Raw genomic sequence first — 12,593 nt, 5'->3', positions numbered from 1 at the left:
GAATCTCTTCTGACCTAATCTTCCTATGATTGCGTTAAGTATCGGGAAATCTCTAATTAGGATCAATGCTCAATACCTAGGTTTAACCCTAATAGTTGGAGGGGTGCAAAATACTTGAATCCCTCGGTGTATTGGTACATGTGTCCCTTTCAAGCTATGTGAGTCTAATATAAGGGTGCATCCAGCGCATCTAACTACAACCTAGAATTTGAACCATAGAGTTCTCATACAATCCAAAACATTAAAGAACACATAGCAAGAACCACAAACTACAAGATTCCATAAAAGAAATACAACATCTAACAATGCATCAACAAAGATGATCATCCAAATTACAACAAAGCAACCCTAGAGTTCATTATGTCCAAACCACAAATAAGTTAGTTCCTCATGAAAGAGGAACACTCATACAACTCCAAGGAACAAATAAACAAGAAAAGAAGCAAGAAATACTCTGTCTAGCTCTAGATCCCCTTGGATGGATGAAGATCTTGAAGGTTTGAAGAGATCTCCCCTCAAATGATGCTTTAATGCCTTGGATCTTCTCCCTATCTTCTCCTCCAATGTTTTCCTCCCTCGTGGTGAAGCTTTGAGTAGTAGATCGCCAAAAATCATCGCCAAGAAAGGTGGGGCGGTGGTCTAAGAAGAAGATAATTATAAAAAACATGCCCTAACCCCTCTTTAAAGGTCATATGGTTTCCTGTGAGAGCCTCGGGATTTTTGCCAAAATCTTGGTAAAGTGTTACAGTAAAATATTATAGTAAACTGGGTTATAGACATCTTCATAGCCATCAAGTTGCCTGTCAATAAAACCTGAGATTTTGTCGTTTCTCCAATTCCTCGTGCTACAGTACTTACTACAGTGACATGGCTCTAAAATGTTGTTTTTAGTGCCGGTTTCTTCCTGAATTGCGTTGTCGAGCTCACCTAGGCTTTTTTTATGCCTGTAACACAAATTAAACCAATTAAACCATATAAGGGCATTAATTTATGGAAATATGCATGAATAGTGCACAACATATATATATATATACATATATATATATATGTATATAATATACATTTTGGCATTTATTATAAACTCTAGGGTTTATGTTTTAAGATTGGTTGTTGGATTCATGTTATTTACTTATTTTCTTGGTTGTAATCTATTTTATTTGAATCCAATTGCGTATTTGAATGCTTGATTTCTATCTTGGCAAGACCCCTAGTTTTCATACTCGATATGCTTTGTGATGAGAAAAAATTCTCACCTAGCATAGATATGCACCAATTTGTGGGAATTATGAGTAAGCCTAGACATAGGGTACTTTGGAGACCCCATCTCCCTTAATTCTTTCAAGTGAATTAATGAGTTTCTCCATGCTCTTTGCAATCATGTGGAGTAGATTTTTAAGAGAAATTGCATTTGTATTCTATATTCAGATTAGGGGTAATTTCTCCTCATAACAGAGATTACCCGCTTAAGAGATTCACATTAGCTCACAGTAAGGTTTCATAGAGTGTTAATGCGATTGTGTGGATGACTGTATCAACTTTGCATCGATTCAGTTACTCTTCACCCTCTACCGAGGGGTTTAGTATAATCCAAAAAACCTCTCTGTTCAAATAGAATTGCATATTTAAACAACCTTTGTCTTGCTTTTTATCAAACCCTAGAAGGAAGCTATGCAAGGACATCGTCTCTTCCCTTGATTTCTCTCCTGTTTTATTTTCATATTTCTTGGTTTATTCTCTTTTATTCACACAAACATCACTCGATCAATTAGGCTAATTTTTAAAATTAGAGTTACTACTAGTATTCTCATTCTTTCCTATGGACCGACATCTTGTTTAACGCACACTATTATTATGCGATCATGTGTACACTTGTGTCCCTATCAATGTGTCTGAAAATCTCAATAGGATTTCATAATTTATAAATAAACATGCCACATTTGGAGAGTGAGTAATTTAGAAACATCAACTCATGTAAACACAAGTTTCAACATGAAACAATATTCTTTGTAAAGGATCAAAATCACTTGTATTCAACATTTAAATGCACATTTCAAGAAACATGGTTTTGCAAACACATGTAACGTACACTTACAAGCTATTAAACGAAATCATCTACGATCAAAATAACAGTTTCAAGAATCATAAATAATTTTGAAGGAAACCTTCAACAAGATAAAATATCATTTGAAGTAGATGAAAATCAAATATAGCAAAGTCATGCATGCCATTATAATCCATGTAACCAATAATCCCACTCACAAAATTGGCAAGCTACACTACTCCGGTGTTAATCCTCCACCTGTCCTTTACCCTTAGCTAATGCCTCGCCTCCTAAAACAAGCCAAGCAAATAATGGATCAAGACCAAAGAAATCTCAAAACAAGAATGAGTAAAAACTCCTCAAGATGAAATACATGCACCTAGGGTTTACTAAGCATTTGATGGGGACGCAAGTGTAGGTGTCAATCGCATAATAAAATGGTAGAAAGAGGGATGTCTGTCCATAGGGAAGATAGAGAATACTAGTCCTAATTCGAATTTTGAAAACTTACCTAACTAAAATAGTGAGTGTGTGAAAGTAAATAAAAGTAAAAGTAAAGAAATACGGAAGTAAAGGATTTGAGAAATCAAGATAAGAAGCGATGTTCGGGCATACCATCCATCTAGGGTTGTTAAGTGTTAGACATGGTTGCTTTGATATGCAATTCTAATAGAATTGAGAGATTTCCTAAATTATACAAAATTAATAAACAAATATCTATATATTGTCATAAGTCTTTGATGGGAACAATTTGGTGATACCTTCAAAATCCAATATTTGTTTATTCCTATTGAAATACAAAATTAATTATAAAATGATAATAAATTCCATATTTAATTAAAAAAATCAGCGTTTTAATTTACCCTGAAATCAACCTCTATTAAAATGTCTAAATTCAAATAAACCTTAAATCAAACAAAATATATAAGCTGTCACTTGGAATTAAATATTTATTGGCTATAGTATTTATATATATAGGGCCACTAACAAATTAAATCCCAGCTAACCTCTTGCAATCACCACTGATTGCCAACATGCATTTCAAGACTGGAAAAATAAATAAATAAATAATTTTTTACTCATCCATGGAGCACTAAATACGCCAACTAAGCAATATAGATGACATGCCGATACATTAGTTATGAAAATGCATGGACTTTTCCCATTAATTATAAAATATTCATTTGTCTGTGAAGTTAACCAATCCTTTGGTTGCCTTGACAGCCAGTCTTAATACAAAATAGTATTCATATTGCTACTGGATAAAATTTGTGTTCAATCGTTTATTAACGTCTATAAATGATAATTAGTATTTTAAATTTAATTAATTTTAAAGAGTGTTGATGAAAATATCGGGCAGAAAACTATTAATTTGATTTAAAAGCAATTTATATGTTTAATGATATTGAAAAATCATATTGTGTTGTCATACGCTCATAATTTATAATTTATAATTTATAAATGAAGGCCGTTAGATTTGAATCCAATGGTTGATATCATTTATTTTGCAAACACTGTTAAAACAATACTGTAAACAGTGTTAAATTGGGTGGACAGTACTTTTATAAATAGTGACATTACAAAAAATGGGATGAATAAATTGGGTGGACAATACTCTTATAAATAGTGACACTATAAAAATTAGGATGAACAGTATTTTCATCTCAATCATCCGATCTTCATCACAACGGTAATAAAATGGATCCGGCCCATTCACCATTATTTACACATCCCCTCTCCTATTCAGATTGACTATTTGTGGATACTAGCTCTACTTGTGCTCGCAGATGACAAATGGCTTTTATAAATTATATTACTTAGCAAGATTAGAAAAATGGAGCCAAAAAGGCAACAATCAATTTGAGTTCTCATCATCTATATATTTTGAATTTCCACCTTCTAAATAGTTTGAGTTCTTCCCTTTTGCATATTTTGAGTTCCCCCATTTTAAAATTTTTGAGTTAGGATTATACAATATAAAATAGAAAGGAATCCCTAAAAATCAATGTTTAGAGTAAAGATATTATACTTCCTCTTTGTCTTATTCACGATTGCATCTACATTTTTCTTCTTTGAGGTAAGCTTATTTTATATTTTGTTTATTATCTAACATTATTTTTTTTATTGAAAATTTGTTTTAAATAGGATTAGGGTATAAGTTTTTGGCTCCAGTTTATAGTTTTATTCTACGTAATATCAACTATAGGCTTGACTAGGATTCTTACTCATCTCTTTTTCTTAGAGGGCATATATTTATTAGATTTTTGTAGTTGTTATGGAAGGGCACTTTTGTTGAAGTTCTTGATTTTTGTTAATAGGTATGGCTTATTATGAGAGGATATCTTAATGGATTTGTCATAAGTAATTTCGTGCCTTATGAGACGAGGAGTGGTGGCCGAACAAAGAGATGAGGCAGATCAATATGGTGTGGTCCTGTGAGATAAGGTCGATCAAGGAGAGGAAGAAAAGCATAGGTTTTTTTCAGGTGGGGTTTGGAGAATTAATTAGTTTCATAATCGCATTTGGGTTTGGGTTTGGGTTAGGGTAAGATAGGGTTACTTTTGAATTTTTCCAATTTAACTGCCTCCTTTGCTGAATCTGTACAATTTGTCCCCTTTTTTTTTTCTTAAATTTTATTTGTATTTTGAAATGTTTTTCAATAGCTCTTTTAATTTGAATTTAATGATATATTTTTAAATGCTACTTACCTTTAAAAGTGCAAGATGGTTACCATCGAAAACATAGATCTTTAGAGAATTCTGATAATAAACAAGTTATTCCTCCTATAGTAGATGGATCTCAAGTTATAAAGATTCCTACTCAACAATCGAATATTGGTACACGATCGCCGATAGAGCTCTCATTGAGTGGTGAGAGTTCAATTTTTGGCTGAGGGCACATTTCTGAGAGTTGTGAATAGTAGTTATGTACGGGTGGTTCCAACGCCCATGTGAGCGCGGCCCTGTCCCCACTTATTCCACTGAGGTTTGTACACGTCCCTGGGGTCTCTAGTGGGTTCACCCCGCTCCTCTTCCAAAAAAAAAAAACAATCGAATATTATAGGTAGAACTTTAAATAATACACCTAGTCTGTTACTCAATGTATATGCCCCAATTGGAGATCTATCAAGTGCATTGACTAGTCATGTGAGTATAGAAACTCGTAAAATCTTGAACAGTTAATTTATATGTTATCATTATTATTATATTATCATAGAATGGCAGTACCAAATTAAAATCTTAATATCACATAAAGTAAATAATTATTTTTTTTTTCAGGTAACAAATGCATAATGGAGTGCTCCATGTCGAACTTTACCTTCTAGAGTAGTTTACAACATTTATAAAGTTTGTGATTGTGTTTTCTTTTCAGTTTTCAAATTTCTAATTTTATATATTGAAATTTAGAATTTTTTTTTATATTTTTGTTTATTTTTACATAATATGATTAATTTTTATTTGGGTATGTGATGATATTTTGTCATTAGAATTTGTGTCTTTTGTGATAAAATTATCATGAGATGCAATTTTCATATTTATAATAAGATTTGTTATATATTATGGCCATTAATGCAAAATTTTTAATTAGTTTAGCAATTAAATTATTAAATCGATAATATTATTTATGACAACAATGAACATATTAATGATAAAATTAATGTAATATATAATTTTTTTTTTATTTAGTTACAACATACATTATTATAGTAATAGATAATTTTCATATTATATTACCAAAAATATTAGAAGTAACTAATATTACTACTTTCAATGACAATTTAAATTTTCACTGAAACTACAATTTCTTATAGTGATTGGGCATAATGAACTGCTTTTTCATCACCTTCCCACTAACCTACCCATTGGTTCCTAGTTTTGGGAGGTGACTTAGGAGACAAGACTAGTGAACGCTCATTAATGGAATTAAATCAAGATTATTCTCCTAAAAAACCAAATTCCATAGTTGCCAGACTTACTCTAATAAACTCCATCCTAACCTCCATTGCAACTTTTTAGATGTCGGTTTTCAAACTTCCCACATGGTTTAGGAAATCCATAGGCCATATCAGAAGAGGTTTTCTTTGGAGGGGCATAGATATTGATAAGCCCAAATTTCAGTTAGTAAATTGGGAGCGACTGTATAGACTCTTAGAAAAAGGTGGTTTAAGAATACTTAACCTCGAGATCTTTAACAACACTCTCCTTGATAGTTGGTTGTGGAAGACCATATCAGAGCATTTTTATTGTGGAGCACAAACAATCCAATTAAATTATTTCCAGGGAAACCCCACTTGGATCCTACACCATATATCAAAAGCCTAAGGGAAAGTCCTTTTCAGGAAAGGTATCCAAAGTGCTGCCAATGCTTTCGGGAACTAGATTCAATCAAAGATAGGAGATGGCACTTCCACCCTCTCTTGGTATAACAAGTCATACTGCTTGAGCACCAAGAAATTCGTGGCTAGAATAGTTATCCCTCTCCTAATTCACCCTAGGATTTATAAAAGACCTCATTATGCTTTTCCTAGCACCAAACAATAGTGAGGAAGACCCCTTCTTGTTTGAGAGATGTAATCAACTCATATCCCTTAGCTAGCAAAAATATGATGATAAAATCTGCATCTTAACCTCTAACTTCAAATTTACTGTGAGATCCTTCTACAGTTTCCTTGTTAACGGGTCTTTGATGTTCAATTACACCCATCATGTTAAAAATTGACTGCTCTTAGAATATCAACCTTTTCAATTGGTTTTTCTGGAACAATAAAGTTCTTATCTTAAGAATTTTTCATCCAAGATATGCAATTCGCTACCTATAGCTACCTGTGTCCTTTGTCATACAGCCATTGAGACTGTGAATCATATCTTTATTCATTACCCTTTCGCAACTCCATCCAACATCACTTTACCTTGACCTTGGGCATCCTCAAATTCCTTAATCTCTAATCTCTAGAGGACCTTTAGGGTACTTGTATACGAAGACAAAATTCTTCATAGAGAGTCTCTTGGATACTAACAACTAAAAAGATTGTGTGGCATAACTGGCTTGCGAGAAATGAACTTATTTTCAAACTTAAAGTTTTATCTCCTACATTAGTTATAATGAATATTAATAACATGTTCACTTTTAAGGGTGTTTGCAACTCTGCAACTAAGAGTCAAAAGTTGGACCATTGCAGCCGAGGTGATAAAGAGAATCATTTAGTTCCCAAGGCCTTCCACGTGAGATGAGCACGACCCTGATGAGCAATGTCCATATTCGGTTGCTAGCATGCAGGCTCAAGCTCGTATTCTCATTCAGGAAAAAGATTCCCTCTGCGTCCGGGGTCATTTTTTGTCGTCTATTTGTTTCTTACTTCTTTTTTTTTTTCTTTTTTTTGGTTGACTATCTCCCCTGCCAATGGATGGTTTCTTTGTCTTCTTTGTATTTCTTTTTTTATTTCAATAAAATCTATCTGTTAAAAAAAACCCAATCTATTATTTGTTAAATTCAGGACCCCATAAAGAGACTTAGATCCTTAATTTTTAAAGAGAATGGGAGTGAAGTACCAATTCATGATTATGGTGTGGATAATTTTTATTTCCCTATATGCAAAATTCCTTCACATTCTAAATTAAATTCTAAAAAATTTTGTAAGACAGAGGGCCATCCTATTTTTGTAAATTTATAAAATGAAATCCATATCGGAAAAATTATTATAAATTCCTCAACTATGAATTCTTGAATTTCTCATTTTGAATGTAATAGCCGGCAGCTGCCCGTTACTATGATTAAGTGTTTGTTCCTGTGTCCCCCATGATTCTTGTTAGAGCAAAGCTATTCATCCCGAGAACATTACCCGAATTCAGCTCCCGAATGATGTGGATTTGCACGTGACTCCATGTGACCTCTTTATCTCTCCTCATCAGCAAGTAAAAATCTCCCACTTTAATTAATGTAAAATAAAAAAATAAAAGAGAAGAATAAGGGTTGGTCAAAGCTCATCTTCATCCCTTTTGTGCCTGGTCTTCATCTCCTCTTCATCTTCATCCTTTTCCTTCTCCTACTGATCTTCGTCCTCATCTTGCATCTCCCATATTGCCACATGACATGCTTCTCGGAAAAAGCTCCAGCCCAGGACCGTATCCACGGCCAGATGCCGCATCGTCTCCGGTGAAGATCCCCCTTCCGGTGGCCAGATGAAGAAGCTAAATAATGGCTATCTTATTTGTTGTGTATTGTTGTATGACTGCAGCATATGATATTGTCGTCTAAGATTGGTTTCATGTCTTTATATGATATCTTATTTGTGTATTGTTGTTTTAATATGGCACATTAAATCTGTTTGGTTGTTCAAGCTCTCACAATTCTTGTTGAAAATATGGAAGAATCAAGTAATCATGTTCTCTTTCATTTTATAATGGTAAAGTAATTTATATTTGAACCTTTTTATGTTCTTCTCTTTAAGAATTTTGTTATCCTATACATCTCTGCTCACTCAAAGTGAGATGTAAAATTGAGGTCTTTGTGGTTGTATTCATGTCTTAATTTTTTAGATTTAAATTATGTGTTTTTATCTCTATCCTGCTTCCAGATGGCCTTTGGTTGTTCTGCTAATTGTTTGTGAGTCATGACCTGATGAAAGTACTGATTAACAAAAGTAAAGATAATCATCCCAAACACATAATCATATATACACACACACACACACACAAAAAAAAGGTTTTGGTCCATCAAGAAGGTTAGAAATGGAGAAAGCTAGGCAACTGGAGGCCTTAAGACATGGTTCTGAGAAGTATCCATAGTTGCCAAAGGTATCTATTACCACATGCCCATGGGGTCTTATATGTTGGATATGGTATTGCCTTATTTGGGATACTAAAAACTGCAGGTTGAAATGAAACAATTGGATGAAGAGGAGGTGGTGCAATGTTCATGCATCTCAGTAGCTTCTCCATCATTTCATTTTTAGCTTTGAGCCTCATTTTCTCATCCCTCAGTTCCCCTTTCTTAGACTGTACAATATACAACAATGAGTGAAACAAGGAACTTTTCTTATGATGAAATGCATATAAGAAATTAATCCGCCAAAATTCAATAATAACCATGTTCAACTCAAGAGTATACTAAACACCAAATTAGGATTTTGTAGAGACATTAAATCATAATTCAACAAAGATCCATTTCATGACATTGATACACATAATAAATCACATTGAACACCATAAAAATACATGACCCACAAAACATCACATTGAACATCATAAAAAAACACCATTAAAAACATCACAAAAAACATCTTCCATTAAACATCCTCCTGGACATGCCATTAAACTTCCTCCTAGAGCTGCTTTAACAAACCGCATCACAAAAAAAATCCTCCTGGACCTGTTTTAACAAAGCTTTTGAAATTAGCAGGATAAGTAAAAACAATTATAACATACAAATAAAATCTCATGCTTTAATTAGAAATAAGAAAAATACCTTAACTACAAGTTCATTGGTTGTAACATGTGATCCTAATTCATTGTCGACATCCATGAATCGCCTCAAACCCTAATAGTTAGACAAGCAAAAACTATTAAAACAAGCAAATTATGAAACACACACACACACACACACACACACACACACACACACACACACAAACCATAATAGAACTTGAATGCCAATCAAGTTAATAAACTAAAGAAGAATTTGGGTTCACCTGAAATAGAATTTGATGCACTTGAGTTATTATAAATAGGCATACTGACTACATGTGGAAGAGAATTTGAATTCATCTAAGAAGAAGAAGAAGACATAATTCAAAATATGTAACATATTTTATGCAATAACATTAAATAACATAATAAATATAAATTAAATAACATAACATTACCACACTTTCTTGAGTATAAATTTCAACTTGTGTGTTGTCTAGAGTTTGTGGTTGACCCTTCATTTGAGTTTTCTAAAGCAATATCATTGGTTTTAGATTACACACATAATTATAAAAAAAATTAGTAATGTAAAATAGAAGCGCACCTTTTTTTTATTTCTAGTAATTATCTCTTCAACTTTTGACTTTTTCCTCTTTGATGGTGACCGACCCTTACTCCGCACCTTTAAAGGAGTTAGAAACTTTGTGGATGAAAATTTTGCTTGAGTGTGCTCATGATCTTCCTCCAATATCATTGGTGAAGGAAATTGATTTGAATGACTTTGCCAACCATATGCATTATCCATGAGCTCCTCTATTGCCTTTTCCACACATTTCATTAAGAAATTATATTTTTTTCATTAGATTCAACTCCAATTTCAGCAGCTTTTAGAGAAATGAGCACATAATTTATTGTATCGAACTTTTTTTGATCACTAGTTTGTGTGTCATCGTAACAATTCTTTACATAAGTATGACGGTGTTTAATATCCTTTCTCCAACGGTTCAAAATATAATGAGATGGGATCTCCTTCACATTCTTCTCGACAAGAACTTTGCAAATATGTCTACAAATAATACCTCTAAACTCAAATAAATGGCATGAGCATTTGATGTCAAATTCAATCTCATTGTGTTGGACATTAAACACCACTTGCTTTCTGAGTACTCCTTCCTTTCCTCTGAGAATGTCTGTCACTTGAAATGTGCATATTGCCCCATTTGAGTTGATAAATGCAAGATTGCAAAATATCATTCCTCTTAACTCATCTTGGAACATCTTAAAAATTTCGTTTGTGTATGCTTGTTGTAGTTGCTTCTCAAAATGGCAATCGGTTAGCGTTGGAAAATTGGAGTTAAAAGAAGAAAAATCAGCCTTATTTTCCTTCTCAATTTTACTTTTTAATGCATTATCATATTGCTCCACAAATTATTTTAGGGATGTTGTTGGACCGACATAGCCATCAAAGAAAGCATTTATGCTTTCACTCCTTTGAGTAGTGGACATTCCAGCCCAAAAAACTTCTTTAACATATATAGGAGCCCAACGATGACGACTTGTGTATAAAGAATGCAACCATCCATTTTTTTCAAGGTTATAGTCTTTGATCATCTTCAACCAATTGTCTTCAAATTCTTGAATATTCATTGACTCATAAACGATACTCTTCAAAATCTTCTTTATTGCTTTGTAATGAACTAGTCCACCAAGCTTCTCTGGAATTTTTTTCATAATATGCCAAAAGCAAAGACGATGATGAGAATTTGGGAAGACTGTCTTGACTGCAACTTGAATAGCCATGCACTGATCAGTAATTATAGCATTAGGAGTCTTGCCTGACATGCATTCCAACCAAGTTCTGAATAACCAAATGTAGGTTTCTGTATCTTCCTTTGACAGTAGACCGCATCCAAATAATACAGTTTGTCCATGATGATTTACCCCAACAAACGGAGCAAACGGCATATCATACTTATTTGTTAAGAGTATGTTGTGTCAAAAGATATGACATCACCAAAAGCTTCATAAGCTGCTATAGATCTTGCATCTGCCCAGAATACATTTCTTAGCCGGCCTTCCTCATCCATATCAATCAAATGGAAAAAATTTGGATTTCTCCTTTGCATGCGAGAAAAATAATTCCCAAGTGCTTCAGCATCTCCAACTCCAAGCCTGAATTGTCGTGCTCTTGCAATATAATTTTGACAATCTTTTTCTGTATATGTCAAATTTTCATAACCACCACTTTCAACTGCTAAGGAATGAAAATTCTTGCTCAAACCTATACTTGCTTGGTCATTTAGTTCAAGCCTCCTTTTGACATATGTATCCATTTTTTTGTTGTATTTTTGAAAACGAGATTTTTGTGGACTAAGTGCATGATTATGCTCAAAATGGACACGAGAGATCATAAAACGTCCATCATTATCAACAATAACATTAACCCTAGCTTGGCAGTTTGTTTTGGTAGATAGCCTAGGTTTAAAAGAATCTTTCACAATAGATGTTCTTTTGCCACCTCGTACACATGCAAGTGTGTAGTATTTTAATTTCCCGTCATCTCCTGATTTTGTAGTTCTTTTTGTAATACCAAACCCTTCTTGTTGTGCATACTTAACATAGAAATCATAGACTTCTTCTTCAGAATTGAAAACCATTCCCGCCTTTAGAGTAATTCTTTCACATGTTGAATCTTCCACAACCACCATTTTTTCTTTATCTTTGTTTAGTATTTCCAAACTAGAAAACCCAACTTCTATCTCATTTTGTCTCTTTTCAGAAGGCCCACTTTCTAATTCTGCCATCTGGTTTAATAGCATCAACTTGTATTAATTAAAATTATTTTAGATATAAAGAATGAATATAATATAATGTTGTATCATGAGAGAAAAACAAAAAGAAGATGATGAAACGAAGAATTTATTCTAGATAAATTGCAAGCATTTATGGAGCATTAGGTACATATTACACACACACACACAAACATACACAAAGATAAGCAAATTAAATTATGAAGGGATTAATTATATCACAGGTCTTAGAGTCTACTATAAAGATGGAGGATGTTGAAGAAGGGCTTACAAGGTCACGAAATAATTGTAGAAAAATTTTCCCTAACAGGATGTCCGATAAGGAGAACGCCATGAGTT

The 12,593-nt window shown here is 33.2% G+C and overlaps 1 protein-coding gene across 1 annotated transcript; it reads right to left on the bottom strand.

Moving 5' to 3' along the window:
• Positions 1–11,423: 11,423 nt before the first annotated feature.
• On the bottom strand, positions 11,424–12,248 carry LOC120260015 (protein FAR-RED IMPAIRED RESPONSE 1-like). Its single transcript, XM_039267462.1, has one exon. The coding sequence runs from the start codon at positions 12,246–12,248 to the stop codon at positions 11,424–11,426; it is 825 nt and encodes a 274-aa protein (XP_039123396.1).
• Between the last annotated feature and the right edge of the window lie 345 nt (positions 12,249–12,593).

This window comes from Dioscorea cayenensis, chromosome 5, assembly GCF_009730915.1.
Source record: "Dioscorea cayenensis subsp. rotundata cultivar TDr96_F1 chromosome 5, TDr96_F1_v2_PseudoChromosome.rev07_lg8_w22 25.fasta, whole genome shotgun sequence".
Taxonomy (NCBI): domain Eukaryota; kingdom Viridiplantae; phylum Streptophyta; class Magnoliopsida; order Dioscoreales; family Dioscoreaceae; genus Dioscorea; species Dioscorea cayenensis.
This window is presented reverse-complemented; position numbering and strand designations above follow the sequence as displayed.